At 47.4% G+C, this 25,681-nt stretch overlaps 1 protein-coding gene across 1 annotated transcript in view; it reads left to right on the forward strand.

The window, feature by feature from the left end:
* znf423 (zinc finger protein 423) overlaps nt 1–25,681 on the forward strand; it is a 128,220-nt gene that overhangs the window by 13,092 nt on the left and 89,447 nt on the right. Inside the window, exons 2-3 of the mRNA XM_066713472.1 lie at nt 11,193–11,255; nt 22,459–22,656. Coding sequence (XP_066569569.1) covers nt 11,193–11,255; nt 22,459–22,656 — 261 coding nt within the window. The remainder of the gene's footprint in view (nt 1–11,192; nt 11,256–22,458; nt 22,657–25,681) is intronic.

Genomic DNA, 25,681 nt, shown 5'->3' on the forward strand with positions numbered 1-25,681 from the left:
TGTAATTACGATGTTATCCTGCTCTTGGCGATGGGAACTTGCTTTTGATTTAATGGCAATCGGAGGCAGGTGATGTGATCTAACCATCTCTGTCATTTTCTCTAGGATTTTCTTGTTGCCGTCCCCCCCCGCCCCCCGTCGTTTTATGTACAGACTGCAGGAATATTTAAACTGTTTTTGCTCTGACAGACCCCAGTGAGAAAAGACATGAGAGAAGCACATTTTTTAATGTCTCTGAACCCCTTTTAATCTTGACAGTATTGCCTGTTCCTAGAAATAAAATGTGTACATTGTAAAATAAAATAAATATATATTTTGCTTCTGTGTAAAATGTTATAGTTGTTGTTGGCTGTTATGCTCTTGGCAGTGTATCTGAGGATACGTGTGGATTCCTTAGCAGCAAAAACAAAGGTATGTAGCCAAACACAGACAGAAATGAATCAAATAGGAGGGAGAATTGACATTGCACCCAGGGCTTTCCTGAGGAAATGCCTTTTGACGACAGGAGGAAGAAATGTGTTTCTCTTCCAGAAATGCTGTGTGGCACGTGAGTGTGTGGATGTGCCTGTTCATGGCTTTTTTTTTTTGCATTTCCTTTTAATCTTACACATGGGAGGAAACATGTCTATGTGCCTTTTCTTCATGTAATAATAGTCAGTGAATACAGACTTTAAAACTCACACAGGGACACTGAGTGAATGTGGCATGTAGTGTTCTCCTGGAAGCAGGATTTAAGGTTTGACGCTTGTGAGTGTGTGTGTTTGAGTTCTTCAGTCGACTGAACTGAAGCTCTGTATTCAGGCAGACAGTACTGTAGGTGCTGGGAAGTGAAGATAATTATGCTGGTGCTTGAAGAGGAGGGAATAGTGTCCACTTCAGGGCAGAACTGACTAATGAATATTGTGTTTGGAACTAAGGAGGCTGTTTGATCAATGGATGCACGTTGGGCTGCTGGTTCTGTACTACAGGGGTTAAAGCATCTCCTTAAGCCAATCTTTCTAGGATCCTTCTAGTTAAAAATAAAATAAGTGGTTAAGAAAGCTTTGATTTTCTGTATGCCTTCTCATTTTATTTAAATAGTAAAAAAACATTTTTGGCCCTTGTTAATATCCAGCTATAGTGTTAAGTTTCCCCATTTCCTCTTGTCAATCACGGTCTAATAAAGGGAAGAGCCGTGGATTCTCCCGCTCTGTCGGGCTATGCTTTTGCACCTGTCTGTCTTGCTAAAACAAGGTGGCGATACCTTTGCTGCAAAGTTCCCCACCAACAATGTGTTGGTGGGGAAGCACAAAAGCTTACTTTCTCATGTGCACTCTTGGGCTGTCCCTATCCAAAATAACATTGGTTAGTTATAGACTAGTATTAACCTGGGGTCTGAGAAACCAACCCATAGTCTCCAGTCTCGTGTGCACAACAAATTCTTCTCTTCCCACAATATGCCTTCAGGGGTTCAGTAGCAAAGGGATAGAATAGTTTTTATGTTTTAATACTTCGCTCTCATCTTCTCCCCCCTGAGCAAAGGAATTCTGCTTGGGCTGGAATGCAGGTGCTCCTGCAGCCCCCGTTTCTCAACGGACTCATTTCCAAGATGAGGAGGTTCCATCTGGAAGATGTGTTTAGTCTTCGGTGAGCTGAAATGCAGGCCCTGGCCCCATCTCTCGGTGAGCACCGAGAGGAGCAACCAGTGAGCGGGCCTTGTGGTGTCAGCGGCTGGAGCTCCAGTCGGTGAACCACCAGGGGAGATGCAAAAGCCTGGGGTGTGACGCCTCTGTGCTGGACCCACTTGACTGGTGGGTGTAGTGGTAAAGAACCGTAGGGCTCTAGCTGTTAGTTGGTTGGGGAAGCTGCTGTATATCTCCAGTCTCAACCAAGGTGCAATCTCTAAAGCCTGAAGCCTATATTGTCATAAATATGCCTTTAAAAAGAGCTGCCCCCAGACTCAGTTGCTATTTAGAGCACACAGACCCTCACACTTGAGTAGGGGAGCAAGCCGCTGGGGCACTCCGTGGGGCCTGGAATGGGAACGGTGGGGGGGGAAATCCTTTTCTGATATCGGAAGTCAAAGAGCCCAATAGGAGTGCTTGTCTGTGTTTTGGCACACCATCTACAGCTTTGGGTACTTTTTGGTCAATTTTCTTTTTGCCTCTCGCTCTCTTTTTGGCCTGTAGTGGTTGTTTCTGTTTTAAAGATGTGTGGCAGAGGCAGCAATGTCAGGGCTGATAAAAGTATTTGTGTAATCAGCTTCTCTCTCCTCTGGCTGGGGCTGAGAGGACGGCCTCCTGGAACATGAGCCGGGAGAGAGTGTTCGCAGACTGGCGCCCGGCTCGGCCAATGGCGACCCAGGGTCCACAAGGGGGACGCGGCGCTTGGCCAATAGCGGCTTAAGGTTCTGGAGAGGGGCCAGGCTTTGCGCATGTGTGCTGTCCAGCAGGAAGTGCCAGGAACGCCCACTTGGGCTTCCTTCCAAGGCTTGATTGGACACAGTGACCCATTTATGAGATAAGAAATCCTCCTTCTCCAGCAGCAGGCTATGCCAGGCACAGCCTCGCTGAGCTGAACAATTCCACGTTGGGGATTTTCATTCCATTTCATCACTGCTGTTTGAAGGGCTGATACTCTGTGCCAGTGCTGCTGGGGGGGTGGGTGAGTGGAGGACAATGGGGGCCCGGTTTGTTGGCGGTTTGATTGGGCTGCTGCTGCTGTAGAGGACAGCGAACATGAGTGGCAGACTGGCATTTGGCCGTCTTCCACACCTCAAAGACACTGGACATAAACTGGGCTCACCCTGTACGGTCACCCCCCCTCCTCCCATTGTGGCCTTGCACATGCATCTTATTTATTTTTGTGTGTGTGTATGTATGTATGTGTATGTGTGTATATATATGTATATGTGTGTGTGTGTATATATATATATATATATATATATATATATATTATTTTTCTTAAGCCTCTTTGGAATACAGTGAAGACAAATCTATTATTGTGCAATTTTCTTCTGTCTTGCAGAGTGTCAGGACACATGAGAAGGTGCAAACTGAAATGTTTTTTTGTATTTAGTCACCCTGGAGCACTGGTGTGTCGCTTTTAGGACAATAAGTGCAAGATAATGACGTAAAACCTTTCCTTTCCTGCTTTCAAATTAGTAAGAGAGGGAAGGGGGGGGGGAATGTGATTATTTTTTATTTTTTTTTATGATCTTTCAATGGTCGAGGCCTAGCCTTTGGTTCTCTCATCAGGGTTCACTTCCTGTGCGACAGGAATTCTGTTCCCCCCTCAGGCCTCTGTGACTCCAGTGACATTGCGGATTACCACCACACAGTCAGCAAGCAGGGCCCATGGACGCAGTCTCTGGCGGCTGCTGTAATGCAGCGCAATCTGGGTACACCATGCACAGGCTGCACCGGCGTCTGAGCTGCCTCCTTGGGTGCAGCCCCGGAGGAGAACTGTATTTTTACCAAATAAATATCAGTTTGCATTGCAGCAGTTCTCCATTCGGTCATAACTGTCATGTTACGGAGAGCCCTGTGCCGCCTGGCTGGAAGGGGGAGTGTCCTGAGTGACGTCCCGAGTGTCTTGGCAGCCCTGGTGCTCCGAGTTGCTGTTCCTCTCTTGAGGGGAATGGACTGGCCTTGTACGGAGTCATTTAAACAGCTATTAAAAGTCATTAAGCCCCTCTGAACAAGCAAGTCTTTTATCTCCTATTAATTATCTAGGAAAGGAATAGACTTTTTTTTTTTTTTAAGAAGGGAAGTTAAGAGCTCAGAGAAGAGGCTTTCCTCGTCATTGTTGAACTGTATTAGAATATTACTCGAGGGAAAGCTGACATTTAACACAGTGTGGGCAGGTTTGCAGCATGGAGGGGACCGTAAATGTCATCAGGAAAGGGTTGTGATGAAGGCGTGTAATCGCAGGGCTCTGGAATGGGGTGGGCACGGGTGAGCAGCCACCACAACAGAGAAACATCCTCAAGTTACCCAGGCTCTGTGGGCCGCCCAGGAAGGATGCAAACTTTCGGTTTTAGCTGTGACTGCAGGTCCCACTTTCCTTCTCGGGGGAAGACTGGAACTGACTGTCTGCAGCCGCTCTCACACTCCTCTGCCATCCAAAAAAAGAGCACAAGGCCTGTTCACATAGATCCTCAGTTTAATGCCACTGGGAAGGTTGAGATGCTCCCAGTGTACTCTAAGAATCATGAATAAAAAATCTTCTTCCTTGTCAGTCTGATTTGTTTCTACAAAGAACTGTGTAAGTTTGATTTGATGTCTCCATAAGGAGTACTTTGAGTACTTTCTCAAATGTTTGTGTGGCTGTTTAACAGGTTGCCTCTTGTGTTGCTTTAAATGTTAGAAAAGTAAAAAAAAAAAAAAACTTTGTAGGTTTATACTTCTGTCAGTTTCAGAGATTTATGAAGATTATACTGTTTTTTTTCCCCTCTCGTCTTGAAATACGTGAAGAGATCAAGAGCCCATCCATCAGATACAATGGACTGCAGATGATTAATCTCATCTTCTATTTAGGCGATTATTTTATTCTCCTTTTTTATGTAATACTTGCACTCTGCTGAGCTTGAGCCCGCAGAGCCTTAATGTGTGTGTCTGCAAATCCCTCTGTAGTTTCTTATTGCACGGCAACAGCGCGGCAGCAGCCTGTAGTGCAGCAGCACAGGGTGGGCCCATGCTAATGCTGGCGCTCGGGCCTCGGCACAGATCAGGCGGGAAGCTGCGGCTCTTTGCTGGAATGGTTGATGAGGATACCCAGAGAGAGGCCCTCCTGCCTTCCACAGCCAGGGCACTGACACATGCAGCAGACAGGGGCTATCTAATAGCTTCCAGTGGGATGGCACGCTCTATCCCATAAGTGAGGAAGACTTAATCACACAACATTGCCCTAGGCGAATGACAGGCCTGAAAGACCCGCCTCCCTCGCAGGGGATTAGTAGCGGATCCAGACCAAAGCCATTAGGTATTCCGTCTCTCCCCCCTGTGAGCTGCTGGCGCCGACATTGTTCCGGTGCCATGTGGAACAAGGTGAGCGCTCCCCACAGTCGGTCCTTTGGAGTAATATCATCTTGAAAAGCCGCAGCATCAAGCGAGGGCTTTTGATGGGGAGGCCTGTGGCGGAGGAGCTGCGTCACGCTCCTTGGGCGTCCGCCGGTCGCGAGGCACACACCTGGGTGCTCTGTGGGGTGGGGTGGAGTAGAGGGGGCTAGTGGGTGGATAGTGAGGGAGGGAGTGTGGGGTCTAGTGGGGGAGGTCTTGCATGCCTTCAGGACTTCTGGAAACTTTTACGCACGCAAACTCGATCTGTGTTTTTAACGCACAAATACAGATTTACATTTTCTTATGTATATTAGTGGCACTGAGTTCAGTGGGCCAGGTTAATTGGACCTTTTGTGCCTGTCCCTGCCTCCTGGGACGGGTCTGTGTCCAGCGCTGGTCTGTGTGTGCTGGTTGGCTGTTCAGGGGTCCTTCTATAGCCTTGACTGAGTCAGCCCAGGCGAGGGAGGAGCAAACGGGCGCTGCATCAGCATGCTTGGGGAAGCGGGGGGGGCTCTGGTCTCGGTGTGAATGAGGGGAAGAGCCTGGCATCTCTAGGGGGCCAGCGGGCTGACAAACAACGCCAACTTTTGTTTGCTTCCTGTAAGGAGCCGGCAGCCTTTAATAAATTAAACCTCCTTTTAAGATTCACAATTAAAAATGTGTGTTCTAATATCCCCGATGGTTTGAGCTTTTGTGGGCAAAATTGTCTAGTTGTCGCTGACGACATGCGGGCTGTGTGGAACTCGTTTGATCTCCACCCGTGCTCTGTTCAAAGTGCGATCGTGCTCACTGCTTTGCCTTCAGCAACGTTTGCAACATTAGCGCACAATAATGTTACCGCTTAACACTGCTTAACAGGCCCAAGAAATGCAAATAACGTTCCTCTTTTTTCATTTTTTTCCCCTCCTTTTGCCGTGAGAGCAGTAATTAACATTTGAGAATTTCAATAATATAAAAAAAATAAATTGTGTCACGGATGTATATGAACCCTTGGGGATGCATTTTTTAAATAAGAGTGTTGAGAAAGGGTCTCCTCCTGCATTACAGCTAAATGGTTTAAAGAGCCGAAGCCCGGATCTTGTTTAAGTAACATGAGGACGAGAGGAGAGAGTGGGAGCCCGTGCTCTGGAAACAGAGGCCACGCCTGCAGCTTAGCGTCTCCAGCCTGATGCATGATGGGCTGTGCAGAGAGCACTTGGGGGTGGTGGGGTGCAGAGGGGCTGGTAGGACAGAGGCGGGGGGGGGGCATTCTTTATTTTTAGAGGAATCGGTGGAGACACCCTGGTCTTCACTGGGTTGGGACTGCGCTGATCAGGAGGACAGATTTTAAGTTTATCCTAAGCAAGATATGAAGGTTTCACTTTCATTATAGTGGTGTTTTATTTCTTTATCAAAATAAATACAAAATAGACCCCTTCCCTATTCACAGTGTAGTAAAGGAGCAAAGTAACAAAACCCGACAGGATGACCCAATTCAAGGTTTTCATTCTCTGCCTGCCAAAGATTTCCCCACCAATTATTTTCTACAAGAAAGAGGAAAGCAAAAGAAACCTGTAACCCTCACTTTAAATGCCCAGTCGCACACTCTGCTTAAATTCAAATAGTCATGATCATAGTAATCTGTACTATGGGATTCAAGCGGAAATTACAGGATTTGCACTTTCATTATTTTCAATGACCCACTCCTCTGCCCACCACTGAACACTGGCTGGTATGATCCAATAACCTGGCAGGGCAGGTGCACTGGACATGTGGTTGGCAGGGTTGCTATGTGTTCTGGTCTTTGAAAACCAGTCCCGTTGTGCTCGAGAGCTGTTGAATACCCCCCCCCCCTCCCTTTATCTGATTCCTCGTCTTAGTCATCTGCTCTAGTTTCCACTGTGGGCTGGTGCTAGGCTGTGGAGGCACAGGGGTCAAGTTTATGTGCGGGCCTCGCTCGCCAACTGCAGTTAAGAATAATTGCAAAACAACAGTGTGAGGCTGTGGGGACTGTTAGTCACTCCAGCCCTCTCCTTTGAAAGAGGGGGCTGCTGGCAGTGGAGACCCATAATTATTCTGCCTGCAGTGCTGTGTGCTCTGGCCTGGTGCAGACGTACTCACCCACACCCACACCCATTCGCCCGCTTTCCCCCACACTGCCTGACACTCACACACACTCTCACACTCACACTCACGGGTGTTCAAATGATACATGCCTGCACAATTGACACTCTTGCTGAATATTGTGCTATCAACAACAAAAATACATATTTTTTCAAGACTTTTTTTTTAGCTTTATGAAGCGAACACCAAGGAGGATGCACTTCTTACACAGAGATTCACTGCATGGTGCCGTCACTCGTTCTTCGCAGTTTACTTCAGCCATCAGGGTAACTCGGTGGTGCAGTTACGTTTCTGGCAGTGGTGCCCCCTTGTGAGCGTGGGAGTTCTGCATACACTGCAGGCGTCCCCTTTACTTGGCCAAGCCATTCTTCGTGCTCCAGATCCCCAAACACATCCGTTGTGGACTAGCGCAGTACTCATCCGATTAAGGACACTGGGGTGACCCTGACTGCGACAGCCCCTCCCCTAGCCTGGCCTGGGCTGTAGTGTGACCCAGTGCTGCACCCTGTGGAGCTCAGCCAGCTCACTCCTCCAGCTCCAGTGCAGGGGGCCGGCCGGGTCGGCTGCTCTTGTGCGTTCCTGGAATCCTCTGCTGCAGTCTGCGCGGCTGGCTGCTGGACCTCCCGCAGGGCTGGACACTCGGCTGAAGCAGGAAACCTGCGTGTGTCTTCATCTCCTGCACCGGAGACCTCAGTGTGGGGAGGCTGTTTTGCATCGAAGGCAAAAAGTCCCCATAGAAAAATAATGAAAATGCCTTTACTTTTTTTTTTTTTTGTAATGAGACTGTTTCCCCCTTTTTTTTCTTCCTCCCTGTGCTTGCTTTGTTTGGCTTGGGTGTTCGGTGTGTGAGGTCTGTATCACACACGCCCCCCACCTCCCTCCAGGCCATATTTAGAGGGCTGGGCCTCACTAGGGAACACTCCTTTCAGAAACATCTGTATCCATTTCTGTGGTCCACATCTGTGAGGCATGGCTGCCACTGCCAGGTCGAACCTGGGCCTGGGTTCACATTCAGCATATGTTTCACGACGCAAACAACAATGTGCTGTCCTGTAGGCCTGTGCACATATGCGTCCTTATCCCAGTTAGAGCTCTGTAGAAGCAGCCGAGGCGAACCAGGTAGTTTTTGAGGTCAGACTTTAACCGAGTGTCTTGTCACTGCAGCTGAAGCGTCTCCCCCACCGCGGTAATTTGGTATGAGCACAGACTTTTATTTATGTATATATTTAATTAACATACAATACTGATTTGGAATTATAATTAGTGAGTTTTTTTCTCTCTACCAAAAATAAAATAGTGAAAACCTGATTTGACCCGCTTCTGTGCAGAGGCTGTTCGAGCTGCACTGTTTACAGCAGGGCTGAGCTGGGCGTCTGTGGCACAGGGCCGCTCTCCTCTCTCTCATCGTCTGTGAAAACTGCCACCCTCAATCTGGTCAAGGCAAATCTTGCTGCCTGACTAAATTCAAATATTAGTTTCTTAATGGAGCGTTAAATGGAGCATGAGTGGAGCCGTGATTAGGTGTAATTTATGGGAGTTTTTCCAGTGGGAAGAAGGTTGGTGTCTTAAAGAGGGATCCTAGCTGTCTTGAAGACCATTGAGCTTTCCTTTTATTTTTTATTTTTTATTTTTTATTTTTTTCTTTCCCGCCTTGTTCTTACTTTGATTACATTTTTAATGCAATTAATCTTAACATGCAAACCACACTTAATGTTTATGCTTATTCCTCTATCATGGCGGTTCCTCATTCTTAAACATTCTTCCAAAACCCCGGCTGAGGCATCCCGAGATCAGGGCTTTGTGCCATGTCGGTTATAAAGATAAAACTATTGAAACTGTGTTACCGTGGGTGATGTGTGAGTAGTGCAGTGCGTGTAGTCGGGAGGAAATTCCTGTCTGAACAGAGTGCGTATAAAGCTGAGCTGGGGATGAGAGCGGAGGTGCGCCTTGTATGCTTGCAATATTCAAACTACACCGCAATTGCAGTGGGATGGGGGCAGATAGTCCTGGGAGTGGCCTGCCATCCACAGACAAGCCAGGGTGTCAATTTACAAAGACGCTTGCTTCTATTTTTTTTTAAATAAAGTATTTTAATGAGGTGAAATACTGTACCTGTGTGCAGCCAGATGGCTTCGTTTCAACGGCAGCACAACTTTACGGTCCGGCCCTGTCCAGCCGCCAGCGAGACGGAAACGGCGCTGGCCTTTCCTGAGGGGGGAGGCCCACAAACTCTCTGACGAGAAGCCCCGACCGGCTCACCCCACCTCCCTGGCACATGGCTGGTCTACACGGTAGAGCGCTGACTCCCCCCAACACCAGCTCCTCTGTGGGTGGGGAGGTCTCCTGGAAACGGATTTCACTGGTTCCAGCCTGGATCGCGATGCCGGTCAGCTCTCTGCCTACAAACTTAAATAAATCTGCAAATAAAATTTAAGAAAAGTGAAACACATTTTTTTTAATGCAAATTGATATGAACAGGAGAGGGAGGGGGAGCTGCTGTTGCTCTTGGCTGTGTGTAGAGCAAGAAGTGTTGTAAAGTGAAAATATGTTTCAAACTAAACATTTACCATTTTGTATGGGGGAGCTGGAGCACGGTGTGCCAGTCCAACAGAGGGAGGAAAGAATGTGGCACCCGGCTGCTGTGTGAACAGAGCTGGTGTGTGTTTGTGTGAGAGAGTGATGGGCAGGCCAGGGGAGCTGTTGTGAAGCAGGGTATTCTGGGATACACAGTGGCAGAAGCCTGTCTGTTGCACAGGATGTCTGCCTCAGAATGTGTTTCCACTTTGAGGATTGGATTGCTAATAAGTCCATAATATACTAGGCGGATACTGGAAAATTTGGCTATGAAGTCTCGCATAATAACAACGGCTGCTTTCACTCACATGTCAGAGAGAAGACTTTCTCGTGTGGAACACAGAGAAGAACTTTGTAACGCGCAATGGATTCCGTTCGTCCCTCGATGTTTGGAGGTTCTGTTCTGGTTATGGCGTGAAAACGCCCACTGTTAGAAATCCGCCAGTTTTTTGGTGATTTAGTGTGTTTGTGTTCAGAGCAGGTTTTTTTTTTTTTTTCCTTTCTTCCTGTTGTTTCCAGTGGATATTAGCTCACTGCCACCTAGCCCGGCATGTGCTGCCAGCACTCTGGTATTAGGCCAGTACCTCTGGGACTGGACAACAATGGGAGAGGGGAGAGGGTAAAGTGAAGGGGAGGTGGGGGGGCGAGGGTGGGGGTGTGTGTTGGGTTCTTATTCACACCAGTGGTGCAGTTGAAACCACCGAGGTCAAAACGTCCAGTCCTTGACTCGCTCTGCAGGGATGTCCTCATTGTGTCCTGAGGACCGGGATTTCCTGTTTGGATCTTGGTGTACCAGCGACACTTCCTGTGGAACGTACGCAATGCCCAGGAAGCCCATCATCACACTTGTTTTTCACATCCTTTTACCTGCTGCTGGGAAGGCCCTTCAAGACAGGAGGGAGGGAAGGGCCAAACAAACAACCAACAAAACCATACAAAAAACACACAAAAACAGAGCTGCACTGAACACACTGGAGTACACACACTCACCGAGCGGTCTCTGCTTGAGCACAGATGGAGGCGAGTCTGGTGCTCTGCTGCTGTAGCCGAGCCGGGCCGCAGGGAGGGCAGAGTTGAGGGCAGGAGAGGCTAGGCAGTGAGGTAGCAGCAGGCCTCCAGGGTTGTTGCTGGTCTTTGTCTATTCAGCTGTTTCTAGCCTGTGGGCAGTCAGGGGGCTGCATCAGAGATTGCACTGGGGGACCTGGAGCCTTTAGGTTAAATTATATATAGGTTTTGTTGCTCATTTTTTATATTAACCAATCAAAGTGCTCTGTCTTATAGTGTAGAGTGGAGCATGGAGCCTCTGTTTGAATACGCGTTGACTAAATCTTTATAAATGCACTTAATAAAAAAAAAGTGATTTATTTTAGACCCATCTTACCCACAGTGCACATGTATTTTTAATAAGTGAATGCTCTCTAACCCCCCTACTCTCTTTCTCTCCCCTCCTTTTCTTTCTCTCTCTCTGTCTCGCAGTGGAAGAAGGTGAACCCTCCTCCGAGTTCTCTGGGAGCTGGGAGTCCTCCGCTGTCCAAACAGGTACCCTCGCTGTTATTAGAAGCCCCGTCACTGCCAGGAACCTGCCAGATATTGTGTGGAGATTATATTCTATATGTCACATTCCTGCAACGGCTCCAAGACTACCCACTGCATCAGATTCTTTAATATCAATTCCATATGGCCAATAAAACACAGGGCTTGAGAGAGACCCAAAAAAAAAGGAGACTAATATTCTTTATGCTCCTGAGAGCTATTAGGGGCTGCAGCCGAGTGGGCTGTTCCTGTCTCCTTAAAATCCCGCTTTGAAGTCTGCGGTGTGTATATATATAAAAAAAACAAAAAAAAAACATGGTCTCTTTTGACCTTTTTGTCTTCCTGAGCAGAAACAAAGACTGCTCTTTCTGCAGGGCTCTCGCTCTGCTCTCCTGCCCCGAGGGGGCGCACTGCTAACCTGTCCCCTGAAAGAGTGGGAGAGGGAGGGAGAAAGAGGCAGGCTGGGTCAACTGAGTCCTGGGCTGCGAGTGTGGCCTAGGTTCTGCAGTCTCCCTGTACAGCCCCCACCACAGTCGCCTGCCTTGGGTGGGGGTGCGAATACCCGACCCTGCAGAGTGGGTTAAGGCACAGATGATAGCTGCTCTGTACAGCTGTGAGGCTTTTTATTTATTTATTCTTCCAAGGACTCTCAAGTGATTTTTTTATTTTTTATGTATTTTTTGGGGGGGGGGGGTTGCATGCAGTATAGCAAGGGAATACTGACCGTGTTTATTAGCGCATGAGCTGGTGGCTGCCACTGCCTTTTGACTTACTACCAGGAATCGGAAACAGGAGCAACCCCTGGGGACCCGCACAGGCTGAGAGCTGTAGTGTGCTGGTGCAGCCTCCCTCCCCCGCCTCGCTCCCTCCCTCCCTCTGAGGTGCCCACGCTGCAGGGCTCTTTACTGACATAGGGAGATTGCAAGGAAGCCCGGGGTGGCTGGAAAATGCTGCGTGTGTGCTATATTATCAGGATAAATCCCTGGGCATGGAATTGCAACTAATCGGAGACGGCTCAGTTCAGGTCAGTCAAGAAGGGCTGGAGTTGTCTTTGTTTATCCCCCCCCTCCAAACCCCAAAATAAACAACAGACAAATCCATTCCCTCAATCAGAGTCACTGGGGAGGTTTTGAAAAAATGAGCTATAGAGGAACTATGTGGAGTTTGACAGAGAACAGGGTTGTATTTGATCACATTGGACCCTCTGGTCAGGTCTTTTCTCCGAGTGCTTTGGGGACTCGGCCTCTGGGATCAGAGCCTGAGCTGACCCCTCCTCCCCAGAGAGAGCGAGCCAGAGAGAGCCAGGCCCCTCAGGTTTGGCCCAGGGGGAGCAGTCCGGAGAGCAGCCTCCACCACAACCCCCCCTTCGCCTCCCCAAACCCCTCCCTCACTCCCTGAGCGAGAGAAAAACAAGACTTCCCTGCAGGGCCTCAGAAAAGAAAGAATGATAGAAAGAAAAAGAAAGAAAGACCGAAAGTTACAGAACAGAAAGCCAGGTTTAAGGACTTTTAAGGAGTTTTGAATCTTTAAAAATGCCTCTCTCTCTATTTCCTTCTCTCTCCAAACTCGCTTATAATAATAATAAGTACCAGTCAGAACTGTAAAGTTGAACATTGTTACAGCGCTTCCTGCAGCAGCTATATTGAGTAACTGAAACTGATCCACAGGGCCCAGCCTGCCAGGCCTTTCATTCGGTTCTTTATTATCTTCTTGTTTGCATTAGTCCTGAGCTGTGATGTAGCACTTCCATAAAGCAGCTAATATAAAACATGCTCGTTATGTTTGGGTTCCCGGCTTGTGGAGGACTGTGCCAGCGCAGAGCAGGCGGTGGGGGGTGGAGGGAGCCTGCTGGCCTGCCTGCCTGTTGCTCAGACAGGGACACAGGCCTCTGCACACAGTCCATTGGCCTGGTGTTATCCCTCCATTGTGGTCAGGGATGGATGAGTCAACGATGTTAGAAAACAATACTTCATTTGTAACTTAACATAAATTTGAATTTCCTCATTCTCTTGCAGTTCTAATCTGTTTGTTGTTGCCCACGAAAGTCTGGTTTAGAGTGTGATTCGCCCCGATGTGATTTTAACTGCAGAATTTCATCACTTCTTGATTTAAAGCCTGTTGCTGAAAAAGACTGAGTGATCACAGAGAAGGCCAACTTGTTGCACGTATTTACTTTCATTGATTTATTTTTTTGCCAGTCCTTGGCGTGGTATTAAACTCGTGGCTGTGCCAGTACGAACACTCCTTTCACTTGTTATTCAAACATAACCTCATTAGTCAAGTCACTCGTACTTAGTTCATTTATTTATATTTCCCCTGAAGTTGTTTGCTGTCCCTCCGCACACCTGTGGAATGGGCCCAGGAAGTACCGCAGCCCCCACCTTTGACTGGTACCCAACTAGGCTGTGTGCCGGGTCCCACAGCACCTCTCCTTCCCAATTTCAATTAGTATAACCTGACCTTAATTAGCATTGTGCTGAAACCTGTTGACCCAACCTCTGCCCCCACTTTTTTTCCTAATAATTTACTTTTTAGTCAACTAGTTCTGCTTTGCTGTTGCAATCGAATCAGGTGAAGAGTCGGGTAGCAGCGCTCATGTTCAGACAGCTGGGGTGGGATACCTGCACAAAACTAAACTAACCAAAAAAAGGAAAGAAAAGCAGGACCAGGATTGGGAAGAGCTGACCGCATTGTTCATGTTGAAAACCACGTGGCAGCAGCGAGCAGGTTGATTGTCTGTCAGGGTTGCTGAGCTGTCCCCCTGGCTTTGGACCCCAGACGCTGAGCTACTGCAGTGATGAGGAGTGCGCCGTCCGGGGAAATATTCTACATTTTGCTTCTAATACATGAAGGAAAAGCTCTGAATCACGCGGCAATGATTAAAATACATGAAATGATAATCCCCTCTCTTCGTGGCACGACTCCATTTCCAATTTCTACGCTTTAAACTTCTGTTTAATTGCTGTCATTTAGACTGTCTACAAAAACACTTAATGAGGAAGCAGCTGACCCTGATTTCTTCTTTTCTCCCCCCCCTTATTCCATCTTTTTTTTTTTCACTTTCACTGTCTTGTCATTACCCCCTCCCCTCCACCCTCTCCCACTCTCTCTCTTTCTCTCTCTCCTTCTCTTTGTGTCTAGAAGTCTCTGTATGAACCTCCTGGGGTACATAATATATTTTTAATTTCCCCAAGGCACTGATAGGAAAACAGTTTTAATGTGTGAACAGAGGTGTTTGTGTGTGTGTGTGTGTGAGTGAGTGAGTGCACGCGTGCGTGCGTGCGTGTGTGTGTGTGCGAGAGCATGCGCCTGTGTAAAAACAAGTGTCGGTGGTACAGGTGAGTGCGCTGGTGAGTGGCTATTGTGCAGATTGTCTTGCGGGTTCAGGGTGCTTTCTCCGTCTCACAGGGCCTCCTGGGTGGGTGTCGTTCAGCACCTGAGCGGAAACATTGTTACATGTAGATGAGAACACAACCCTTCACAGCTCTCCCTTCACAGCTCTCCCTTCAGTGGCGTTCGTATTTTCAAAAGGCGGCCACCAGAGACTCCGTTCAGATACTGATTCTAACTTTTAAATAGTTGGCTGTTTACACTCTAATATGCAAGCCCCCAGAGAACCAGAGAAAATATTATTTTATTATTATTTATTATACCAGCAAAAGGAGCAGCACTCACTCGATGTGTGGAAGAACTGATACAAGGCCCCGTCCTTGAGCTGTGCCAGTGGAGCCGGGTCACTGTGGATCACGGCCACCTTCCCTGCTACTCGATCTAGAACAGAACCATAAAAAAGAAACAATCGAACACTTCTCTCTCTCCCTCTTTTGCTGTCCTGTCCGATTTCCAGCTTTTGATTCACTTTTTAAGCTCCAGACCAAAACCAGGCTGTGGTTCTCTGGCGCAGCAGATCAACAGAGCTGACGACAAAACCCAAGAACGCCGGGATTTCGGAAATGGCATGAAGCAGGACCAAAACCGTTTGCGCTGGAGCAAAGAGTGGAGCAGTATCATGGTGGCAGGGAGTGCATGGCCTGGGCCCAGTTGTGTTCTGGCTGGGTCACTGGAAAAACTGGCATCTGCCTTATATATTAGAATCCCCCCGTTCTTCTCGCTCTCGGCCACCACTCCGGGGGTTTAAATATGACGTCAGTCCCCTTATTGTCTTCTCATGGAGCATCTTAATTATTTCACAGTGAAAGTGGATAAAGCGTAGTTCTAATTAAAGAGAACTCGAGTCCTGCATAATTGATGGGGTGACGAGTGTGTCTGGATTCCCATGAATCTTTGTGCGTCTCTGGTTGAAGGGGTCTCCCACTGGTACCAGGAGCCACTGTGCTGCCCTCTGGGACGCCCCCAGCGGGGGTGGTGGTCGCTCTCTGTCTGTAGGGGGTCATCTTGCAAACTGAGGAGGTGGGGTGTGTGAACAGGGGAAAGAGGTGGTCAGGTTTACCGTCTTTCTAAGCCTTCGCTAAGCCTTTTCAGTTATTTTCAATGTATTTGACTCCTTTGGTGGTGTGCAGTTTTTTGCTTTTATCACGTTTTGTTTATTTGATTTGAGCACGTTTATTTTAAAGTTAATTGTTTTAGTTTTGTTAAAAATCACAAAGATTTTAAAAATTTTAAGTGATTTTAAGAATTGATATTTTAAATGATTTTAATCATAAGTATTAAAATTGGAATTGTTTTATTTTAAGAAATGTAAAATACTCAACCTAATAAACCAGTATTTCTAAGCCTTCGCAGACACAGTGTAAAGTAGTAATTGTTAACTAAGACCCAACAAACTAGAGTGGATCCATTTAATGATACAGCGAGAACAAATGCTTTAACAGGTGGAGCAGCACTGTACACTGTGAGTAATATTGCTCCTTGTGAAGGGCAGCCTGACCTGGTCCAGATTTTACCACAGAATAAACAAGAGTAATTTCCCTCACTCTCTGATCTGATGTCTGTTGCTCGATTTAGTTGTTTACTTCATTCTGAGATCTAAGACTTCTTGGAAGTAGGTTGAATTTGCTCTGTGACTTTTCCAAAGACGACTTTTAGGTTTGATTATCTTTTTTATTTGATCTATTTATTTATATATTATATCTAATCTATCTATCATGGATTGTGGACAAAATAACTAAACAAACACAAGCCAACGTTACCCTCCCAGCCCATTGATGGCATTATTTGAGTTCAGAGAATAATGTGTGTATATGGGAAAGCCTAATTATAATAGGCTTACCTGCAAACAGAAGGGATTACAGAATATTTTAGAATAAACAATGTTGTCTGTTTGGCATTCAAGTGCTACAAATGCCAGATTAACTTCAATTTCACATTTCTTCCCTGTTTAAACAACCCATTCTGCTGTTACTGTATGTAAATTTTGATTTTTTTTTTTTTTTCCTTCCCTTCTCCCTGTTTGGTTAATACCTTATAGGGTCCATTAAATTGTATATCTGCTTGTGTTTCTAATTATTTTCTAGCAAGTACAATTTAAAATTAATGTAGGGAGGGAGCGAGACTGCATAAAAAACACATCAACCAAATTAGGGTTAATTAGGAGCTCCACCAAATAGTACAGCGTGCTTCCTCAGCAACATTACAGCATGTAAATACGTCTAATTTCCTCAAACGTAAAGCGCTCTGCCCTTAATTACAGAGACAACAATGCCTTTTTTTTTCATTAGCAAGAGGGTCATTATTGCCGGCGCTCGGTAACAATTATTAAGTACAACCTGGGTCCCACCTTTCCCAGAGTCCTCTGGGGCCCCGGGGCTGATTGGAGTAGGTTGCTTTGCTCGTCCCTGGCCCAATTAAGGTGTTTTGGTTCGAGCACAGGAAGCAAGAGGTGCCAATATAAATTAAAATGTAAGATTGGGGGGACGGGGGCTGGTGAACGGGTTCTGGGGAAATGCTTGTTAATTACAGTGCGGCAGCTCCTCTCCCCCTGTACCTCTCACGCGCTGACTTCCAATCACTGTACGCCATGGAACGTGCAGCTCTGTGGTGTGGGGTGGGTAGTGGACATGGGGCTGTGAGCTGGGGAAACGGCACACCTTTCCCCAACCCCCTTCCCTTGTTCTTCCCCCCACATCACCCGTTTCACACTTGCTAGCTCCTGCCATGATGGCCTTAAAAAAGGAATTATTTTTGGAACAAGCATGGAGGCAGTGGAGGACCTGGAAATCCCTGCCTTGTCTAGGTGCAAAATGTGTGAGAGCATATGCAGCTCCTAATTGCTCCCTGGTTTGTGGAAACTAATTCACGTTTGGGTTTAATTTCTTCTGCTTCCCTTGGTCACCCTGTGAACTGACTGAAAGAGTATCTGCTGTATCTCTTGCAGTTCTTGTACTGCGATAGTCAAAGTTTGTTGCATCATACACAGTTTGCTTGTATGCATACTGTACATATAATGGTTTCCTGTAGATGCTGTGATGACAGAAATCAAAAAGCTGGTGATGGAATAAGCTCCCAGTACACCAGTCTGAGGGAGGGCTCTGCGTGAGAGTGTGAAAGACTGTGTGTGCGCCTGTGTGTTTGATAACCAGGTTCTTGCCACCTGGCACATCCCACGCGCAGGGCCTCGGGGTGCACTGTTCCCCCCCTCCTTGGGCCGTTCCACTTGGCACAGACTGTGGGGTGGGGAATACGCTCCTGTTCAATCTCAACGAGCAAACACCCGGAAAGGAGCTGGCCTGCGCCGCGGGGGGCTGGGTGAGAGCGCGACAATACAGCTAATGGTTTACTGTGCACAGATGATAAAAGGCAAACTGCCCTGTTTGCACACAGCCTCTCCAATAATTAAATTAAATGTACCCGGGTCCTGCACTGTGGCCTTGCTGAAATGAAGTCTCCCTCAAATTGTTTTGGACTTTCCCTGGAGTACGAAAGGGGTCCCTGTAATCAGCTCTCTGCCTCAGGGTGGCAGGGCCCTCACGGGGGGGAAGATGTGCTCCACAGGCACTTGGGAGCCACCTCCACAGTGTCTGCAGGGCACTCTGTAGGAGTAGAGCCGTTCCCTGCTGGACTCTGCTACACTGACCACTTTCCCCACCCCTAACCATAAAGGTGCTTGATAGACTCTAAGGTCTCTGCCAAATCTAGATGTGCAAAGATTCTTCTTTACAGAAATGTTCTGCTCTGTCAAGTTTCTTGGGCAGCGTTTATGGACCGCAATCTTCAAGTCATGCCACAGCTTTTCGATTGGATTGAGGTCAGGGCTATGACTGGGCCACTCAAGGACATTTACCTTTTTGTTCCTTAGCCACTACAGTTTAGTTGTGGCTGTGTGCTTCGGGTCATTGTCACACTGAAAGGTACACTTCTGTCCCAGTTTTAGGTTTCTTGCAGAGGGCAGCAAGTTTTCCTCAAGGATTATTCTGTACTTTTTGCTCCATTCATTTTCACTTCTCTCCTAACTAGTGCCCCAGTACCTGCTGCCACCACCATGCTTCACAATAGGGATGATGTTCTTTGGATGATGTGCTGTGTTGGGTTTGCACCAAACATAATGCTTTGCATTTAGGGTAAAAACTATAAAACGAACTATTTTAGTTTTGTTAGACCACAAAACGTTTTGCCACATGGCTACAGAATTTACTTTTTCAGGTGGGCTTATTTGAGCAATCGCTTCCTTCTTGCCATTTTACCACACAGGCCAGATTTGTGGAGTACTTGGGATATTGTCACAAGCACACTTTAATTATTCTTGGCCATGAAATCCTGTAGCTCTTGCAAAGTTGCCTTTTGGCCTTTTGGTAGCCTCTTTGTTCAGTCTCCTTCTTGCTCAGTCATCCAGTTTGGAGGGACGGCCTGATCTAGACAGGTCCTTGGTGGTTCCATACATCTTCCAGTTCTTAATAATCATCTTGACTGTGCTCCAAGGCCTGTGGTATTGTTTGATACCGATCCCCTGATCTGTGCCTTTCAACAATTTTTTCCCGGAGTTCCTCTGAAAGCTCCTTGGTGCTCATGGTTGAGTCTTTGTACTATGTACTATCCTGCACAGGGAACCTACAGGAACTGCTGAATGTATCCTGAAATCATGTAAATGTCTAAAATTTAACACAGGTAGAGGCCGCATAGCTTGGTGTATGATTGTGAAGGTGATTGCTTACACTTGAGGTAATTTAGAATTGCTATTACAAGGAGGGTGGGCAATTTTCCAACCAAGCTATTTAAGTTTTTATTTGTAATAATAGATTTTCTGCAAAATTTAAAAAAATAATTAGAAAGTTGTGGGGTACATGGGAGGAAAAAGCAATTGCATTTTAATTCCAGGCTATAAGGCAACAAAAGATAAAAATATTGAAAGTAGGTGTAGATCTTTTATAGGCGCTGTGTGTGTGTATCTCCCAGTCTCCACACAAGCTCCAGAGTATAGATTGGTGGTCATTACTTGCAATCTCCTATGTAGATTCATCTCCTCTGTTGGAGGTAAAAAGTAATTGACTGGATTTACTTGATAATACTAGTTGCCGTGCAGAAGACAAATCTGGCTTTTCCGCTCAACAGGATGTAGTGACACAGCACATCCGCAGTAACGCCAGAGAGAGTGTACATGTTGAAGTTTGACATCTGTCATTATTTGGTTAATTTTTAATTTTTAAAAGTTGGTTATATGATGGACTCCATCTGGAAGAGCGATGTTTATCTTACTTGTACACTATAACCACACATAGAGACGCATAAAACCATGATTTTTAGATCTAGGGGGACCTTTCATTTAAACATTAAATTGAAGCAGATCAAGGTGGGTGGGAGATGAGAATCCCAGCTCTAACGAGCTTCAGCCCGTGGCTGGGGCTCGAGTAGCTAAACGGGCCTCTGGATCATCCTTACTCACCTCGGAAGTGCACTTTTAAGTTTGATTGAATTGTTTAAAACACATTAGCTTTACAATGTCTCAGCTGAGCATTATGAAAAATAATTGCCTTGTTCAGAAAATGTACGCATCTCTCAGCACTGTGGTTTTAACAGGCTAGGGCCCAGACTGGTTCTCCCATTCCTGCGTTGTATGTGCAAGCACTCCCAATGTTTTTATTTTATTTTGTTTTGCCCTGTACAGAAGGATGAAGTGAGAGAGAAAGGGAGGGAGAGAGAGGAAGCTGAAGGGACGCTATTCTCTCTGAGGCAGCGTGTCTTTGTTTTTATTTCATTTGTTATACAGTACGCTTCCCTGAGGCTCATCCAATCAAGAGTACTTTGCGGGAATGACTGGACTCCCCCTCCCAGATAAATTGTGTAGTCTGTGTTTATCAGAGCCCCCATTGGAGCTCCATTTGGTGCAGCTGGGCGAGATTCTATGTATCAATTTTGCACTGTACTGAGATGATACTGTTTGTTGTAATAACGGTGGTCTGCGCAGTGTGTGGGTTTCTAAATGAAGTGTGCTCCGGCCCCCTTGCGAGACCCATTTTACCTCTGGAGATTGCAAACGCTTATTGGAAAGAGGCAACCGAGGGGAGCAATGAGAGCGGAGGGGGCCTGGGTGGCCCCCCGCCAGACAATCTCTCTCTGTGCCAGGCGTCTCTGCTGCTCTCCTCTGCCTCACACCACTCTCTCCCACCGCTTTCCATCCATCTCAATGAGCCACCTTGGGGGGGCGAGAAGACCGAGCGTCACATTCTGTCGCCTGCACTGTTTTTTATTTTCCTCTTTAGCGAGGGCTGCAGGTTGCACCGCTACGTACGCCTATTGGCGAGGAACTCTGCTGGCATGGCGAATTCAAGCGTTTGGGGGCCACACAACCCTATACAATTGCAAGCTAATATAGCACTCCCTTGTTTTCTGATAACTGCATCCCTCTATCCCGTCTCTGTCATTATAGAGCCAAGAAGGCAGGCATGCGTGTTTGTACTAAAACACCAATATGTGGAGAGATGTGCGTTTTATTTATTTATTTACATTACATTCTGCAAGGGCACTTTACAAGAACCTGCAAGAGAGCCCAGCCATTGTCTGTGCCCTCAGTACACTGTAACTGCAGGCACTGGACTAATCTAAAACGTGCTTCTTGCAGTACTCCATATATGTTGTACTTATGTGATGAAAACCTCTGCTTAGATATTCATAGTACAAGGCTACTCTCTCTCTGAAGTTTGGCCCATTTTTTATTTTGTTTTCCAAATCGTGTGTGTGTGTAGGCAACACTGAGTCCTGTTTTGATACACAGCTCTGGAATTCCCCTCCAGTTTAGTCCAACAAATACTGTTTTCTCTTTACTGTTCCATAGGGGATTGCAAAAGGCTTCTAAAAAATGATCTGGAACCCCTCCCCTGACCCCTTCCCTTGTGTTTAAAGTCCTAGTTTGTAATGAGAGTATGTGTGTGTACGGAAGGGGGGCCTTCCCCTTTCCCCCCCCTCCATCACACACACACACAGGCAGAGCTGGGCCGGGCAGTGCTGACATATGGCCCTTGGTCAAAAGTCCCCCGTGACTGAGCCCCTGATACGGCCCGACCACCAACTGCCAGAGTCTTTACAGCAGTGTGACTTCATCCCTCCTCTGTCTCTGTCTCTCTCTCTATCTTCCTCACTCCACTCACACAGGCAGGGATGCTTTTGAGTTTGTGTCCATTCCTTTTTTTTTTTTTTTCCTAAATGCTAAGCTCCGATCATTAAGGACGTTGTGAAAAGTGTGTGCCCAGTCTCTCTCTCTCTCGTGCAGGTTCCAGCTCTGGCCTTGGGAGCAGAGCATTTAACATGTGATAATAGGGTGTGAAAACGAACAACAAAGGCTGGAATATTGCTGTGGCAGATTTTTCTGCAGGTCTGCACAGAGGGCAACCGAGTACTCCGGTACTGCCAGGCTTTTCCTGACATTTGATCATTGCATCTTACTTGTCTGTATGTTGCAGGGCAGACAGACAGCAGCACCCCCTTCTCATGCCTGCCATACCCATGTGATACATCTGTACAGCTCGTTACCGTGGCAGGACGTCTCGGCTGGGTTCACAGTCGATTTCCTGACACTTGTGTTTTGATTTTGTTGGCCAGTGGGGGAGTTGTTGCAGGATCTTGTGTGTAGAATCAACCGAGACTCCCGTTACAAACTCAAACTGAAAAGTAAGGTAATTAAGCTTGAAGTATACTCGGCTAGCCAATCTGTGACCCTGTTGTGCTTTAAAACCTGTACGGGCACTCTGCTCTGTAGTGGGGGTGTATTGTGTTGTGTTTGTGCTTCCGATCTCACGTGAACTCTCTCTCTCTCGTGCAGATGCGGTGGCAGGTGAGCAGGAGCAGGAGCGCAAGGACAGACGGGTGCTGGAGGACGGGCACAGTGTGACGAGCCACGAGGACCGAGCAGGTGACGACGACCTGGACGACGAGGCCCTTTACACCTGCGACAACTGCCAACAGGACTTCGAGTGCCTGGCGGAGCTGACTGAGCACCGCACACACCTCTGCCCTGCTGGTAAGCCTCTCCCTTTCCCCTCACGCCATCAGCACACACCGGTCACTCCGCCGTGAGCTGGCAAGGCCACTCTGAGAGGACAGAGGTGTGCGGTACAACCCCGAACCTCAAGGATGTTGAGTGATGTCTGTTAATAAATATATGTATTCATCACAGAATTCCTTTACTTACTCTGTAGAGAGAACAGCGTCCCCCGCTCTCCCATGCTTTTATCACACAGCGTTGCCTCCTCTCCAGTATTGAGGAATATTGCCAAGTCTGAAGGGGTTAACCAAGCATGCTGAGAGCTGAAACACAAATTGGGTGAAATTCAGTAAGGTAAAGTAATGTGATCCCTGAGGCGATTTCTGTGGGAAGCTGTATCCCACTGCGCTCCTTGGATCCTTGTCCGCACACCCCCACCCACCCCAGAGCAGCCAGTCACACACGGGGTGGTGTCCACTGCAACAGGGGAGAGTTTACCAGGAGAGTCTGGGGTGAGTGGGGGGGAGGAATTGGCGGGGGGGGGTTGTCAGTGAAGTTTTTCACAACTAGGCGATGACAATATTTCACCATTTCTTTTCAGTCGTTCATGACACTTCTGTACGTATGGCTTCTACTTACACAGTGCTTGTGTGCGTGTGTGTCGGTATCTATATAAAAGTAGAAATGTGAGTGGCTGGTCACCCCGCTCACTGAGCTAGGTGTTGTGTGTCTGAACTTGCTTAGTAGTAACACAGTGGCTACCCCAGGTCTGCCCTTTCCTCCCTGTTCCTTATGAAGAAAGCCTCCTCGATGTAAAATGAGATTTCCTCTCCACAGTCAGCAGAGACCAACGTGTTGCTGAGAGGATGGGGGAGAAAAAAAAATCTTAAAAAAAACATTATACAAAAAAAAATACATTTAAAATCTGCCCTCTCCTGGGAGCACCCTTGTCAGTTCCGGAGATTGCAGAATAATCCACACGTTCTGCAGGGATTCCAGCGCTCCCTGGCCCCCGCTTTATTATTTTGAAAATAATAGTAAATTAAAAAACACTCGCTGACGAATCCTTTTAAGTTCTCTCCTCACCCTGGGGAGGACTGTTCCGGGGGGTTTGGGGAAGTTTTAGCTGCTGTCTTTATTGGATGGGGCTGCAGCGAGTTGTGGTGGAAGTCCGTGCGGCGCTGTGGGGGGGACTGTCTGTGGTGCACCGTCTCCGGGCCACAGAGGTCCCGTTGAGAATCCCGAGCCGGTGTCAGATTGGGGCTGGAGTTCCCACGGTTCCCACGGTGCTGCACTGCAAGAGAAGGAGAGGTGGGCTTTGTGCGGTTGTGGTCCGAGCGTCTGGTAGCCCATGTTGGTGTCCTGCTGCTGCTACCTTGTTTTCGCAGCCTGTGTGAAGGAGAGGGCTCTGACTACATTGATGTTCCTTCTGAGCAGCTGAAATTAATTTTCAACACATCATTACTGCACCCTTTGACTGTGAGGTAACTGGCCTCTGCAGCAGCATCGCTATAGTCTTTTCTTTCTTCCTTCCCTTTTTTTGTATTTGTTGTTTGTTTGCTGTGTAGTTTTATTTCAAATAATATCAATCCCATAAGACTATATCCTGACTAGGACAGAAGGATTTTTATTTATTTTTTCTCCATTCTCCCCCACAGATATCTTATTAATTTTAGCCCACCCACGTTCAATAGCTGCCCAGCCAAATTATATATATATATATATATATATATATATATATATATATATATATATATATATATATATATATATATATATTATATTTGCTGGATCCACCAGCTCAGAATAATTATAAATAATAAATCGCGAGTTGGAATAAGAATTAAGAGAGAGAGAAACACAGAGGGAGAGACCTTTTGTACAGCTTTTTAATAATTGTAAAATAAAAATCCAACTGAATCGGAGATCATGTACTTCTGTAGACTTCAGATCGTACCATGCCAGGGCTACATCAGATACTTTCACTGCACCGTATATAAAGCCGTGTCAGTCAGTGGATTAGGGGGGTGGGAATGGTGTTAAAACAAAGTGGTTGAGGACATTTCTGTGTCTGCTGGGGGAGGGGGGTGCTGTGTGAGGGTGGGGACTCTGGTTCCCCCCCTGCTTTCCTCCCCGAACGAGGAAGGGGTGCAGCCAGCAAACGATTACTAGCCGCTGCAGCCAAGCCTGGGGATCGGAGGCGCGGAAAGTGTTTGGGTCTGTGGCCAGTACAAACAGCATGCAGAATGACCCCTTTGTTCGAGTGGAAATGTCCCTGTCAGTAGGCCCCTCTTGTCTCCTCTCACCTCCGTTAACAGCTCCTCAGTGGAGCCAGGTGGCTGCCCATGTTATCAAGCTCTGGCACACTGACAAATAGCCCAGAAGTTTAAAGTTAGCAGACGGATAGGAGAATTCAGAGCACTGGGGTCGGAGGGCTGTCGCAGTGTTCTCGCACAAGGCCGGTAACCCGGATTCGTTTATCACGATTCCTGTGTGGAAGGGTCCATTTCTGTGTGCGCTGCAGGAGAGGGGTGTGCGTGTGTGCCTTTGCATGTGTGTGAGCGAGTGAGGACAGCAGTGGGTTTGCCAAGTTCGGAGTGTTTCTGCACGTTGCACGTCATGCCTGCAGAGGCAGCAGTGTGGGATGGTGCCGGGAAGCGCCTGGGGATCGTCTCAACTTGAGGAAAATCTGGAGCACAGGCGTTCCCATCGGAGCACTTCGACAAAACCTGGAGATCAAATGGAGAAGGCTCGGTGCTATGCTCTGCTGTGCTCTGCTGTGCTCTGCTGTGTTCTGCTGTGCTCTGCTGTGGGGTTGAGAGTGTGAGAGCGTGTGTGTCTGCCCCCCCACCCCCCCCTGTCTCCTTGTCATCCCTGCGCAGGTGCTGTCCTGTCCAGCCCCCGCCAAATGCATCCTCTTCTGTCAGGGGCTCTCTGATCAGGAACAGCGACTGACCCCAGGCAGCTACGCGCTGTGCTCAGGCCAGGCTCTCCAAGAGAGAATAGGCAGGGGACTGTGGGTAACTTTCTAAATATTTAATATCGGGGAGGGGGTAATGAA

The sequence above is a fragment of the Amia ocellicauda genome, chromosome 9 (genome assembly GCF_036373705.1).
Source record: "Amia ocellicauda isolate fAmiCal2 chromosome 9, fAmiCal2.hap1, whole genome shotgun sequence".
Lineage (NCBI taxonomy): Eukaryota > Metazoa > Chordata > Actinopteri > Amiiformes > Amiidae > Amia > Amia ocellicauda.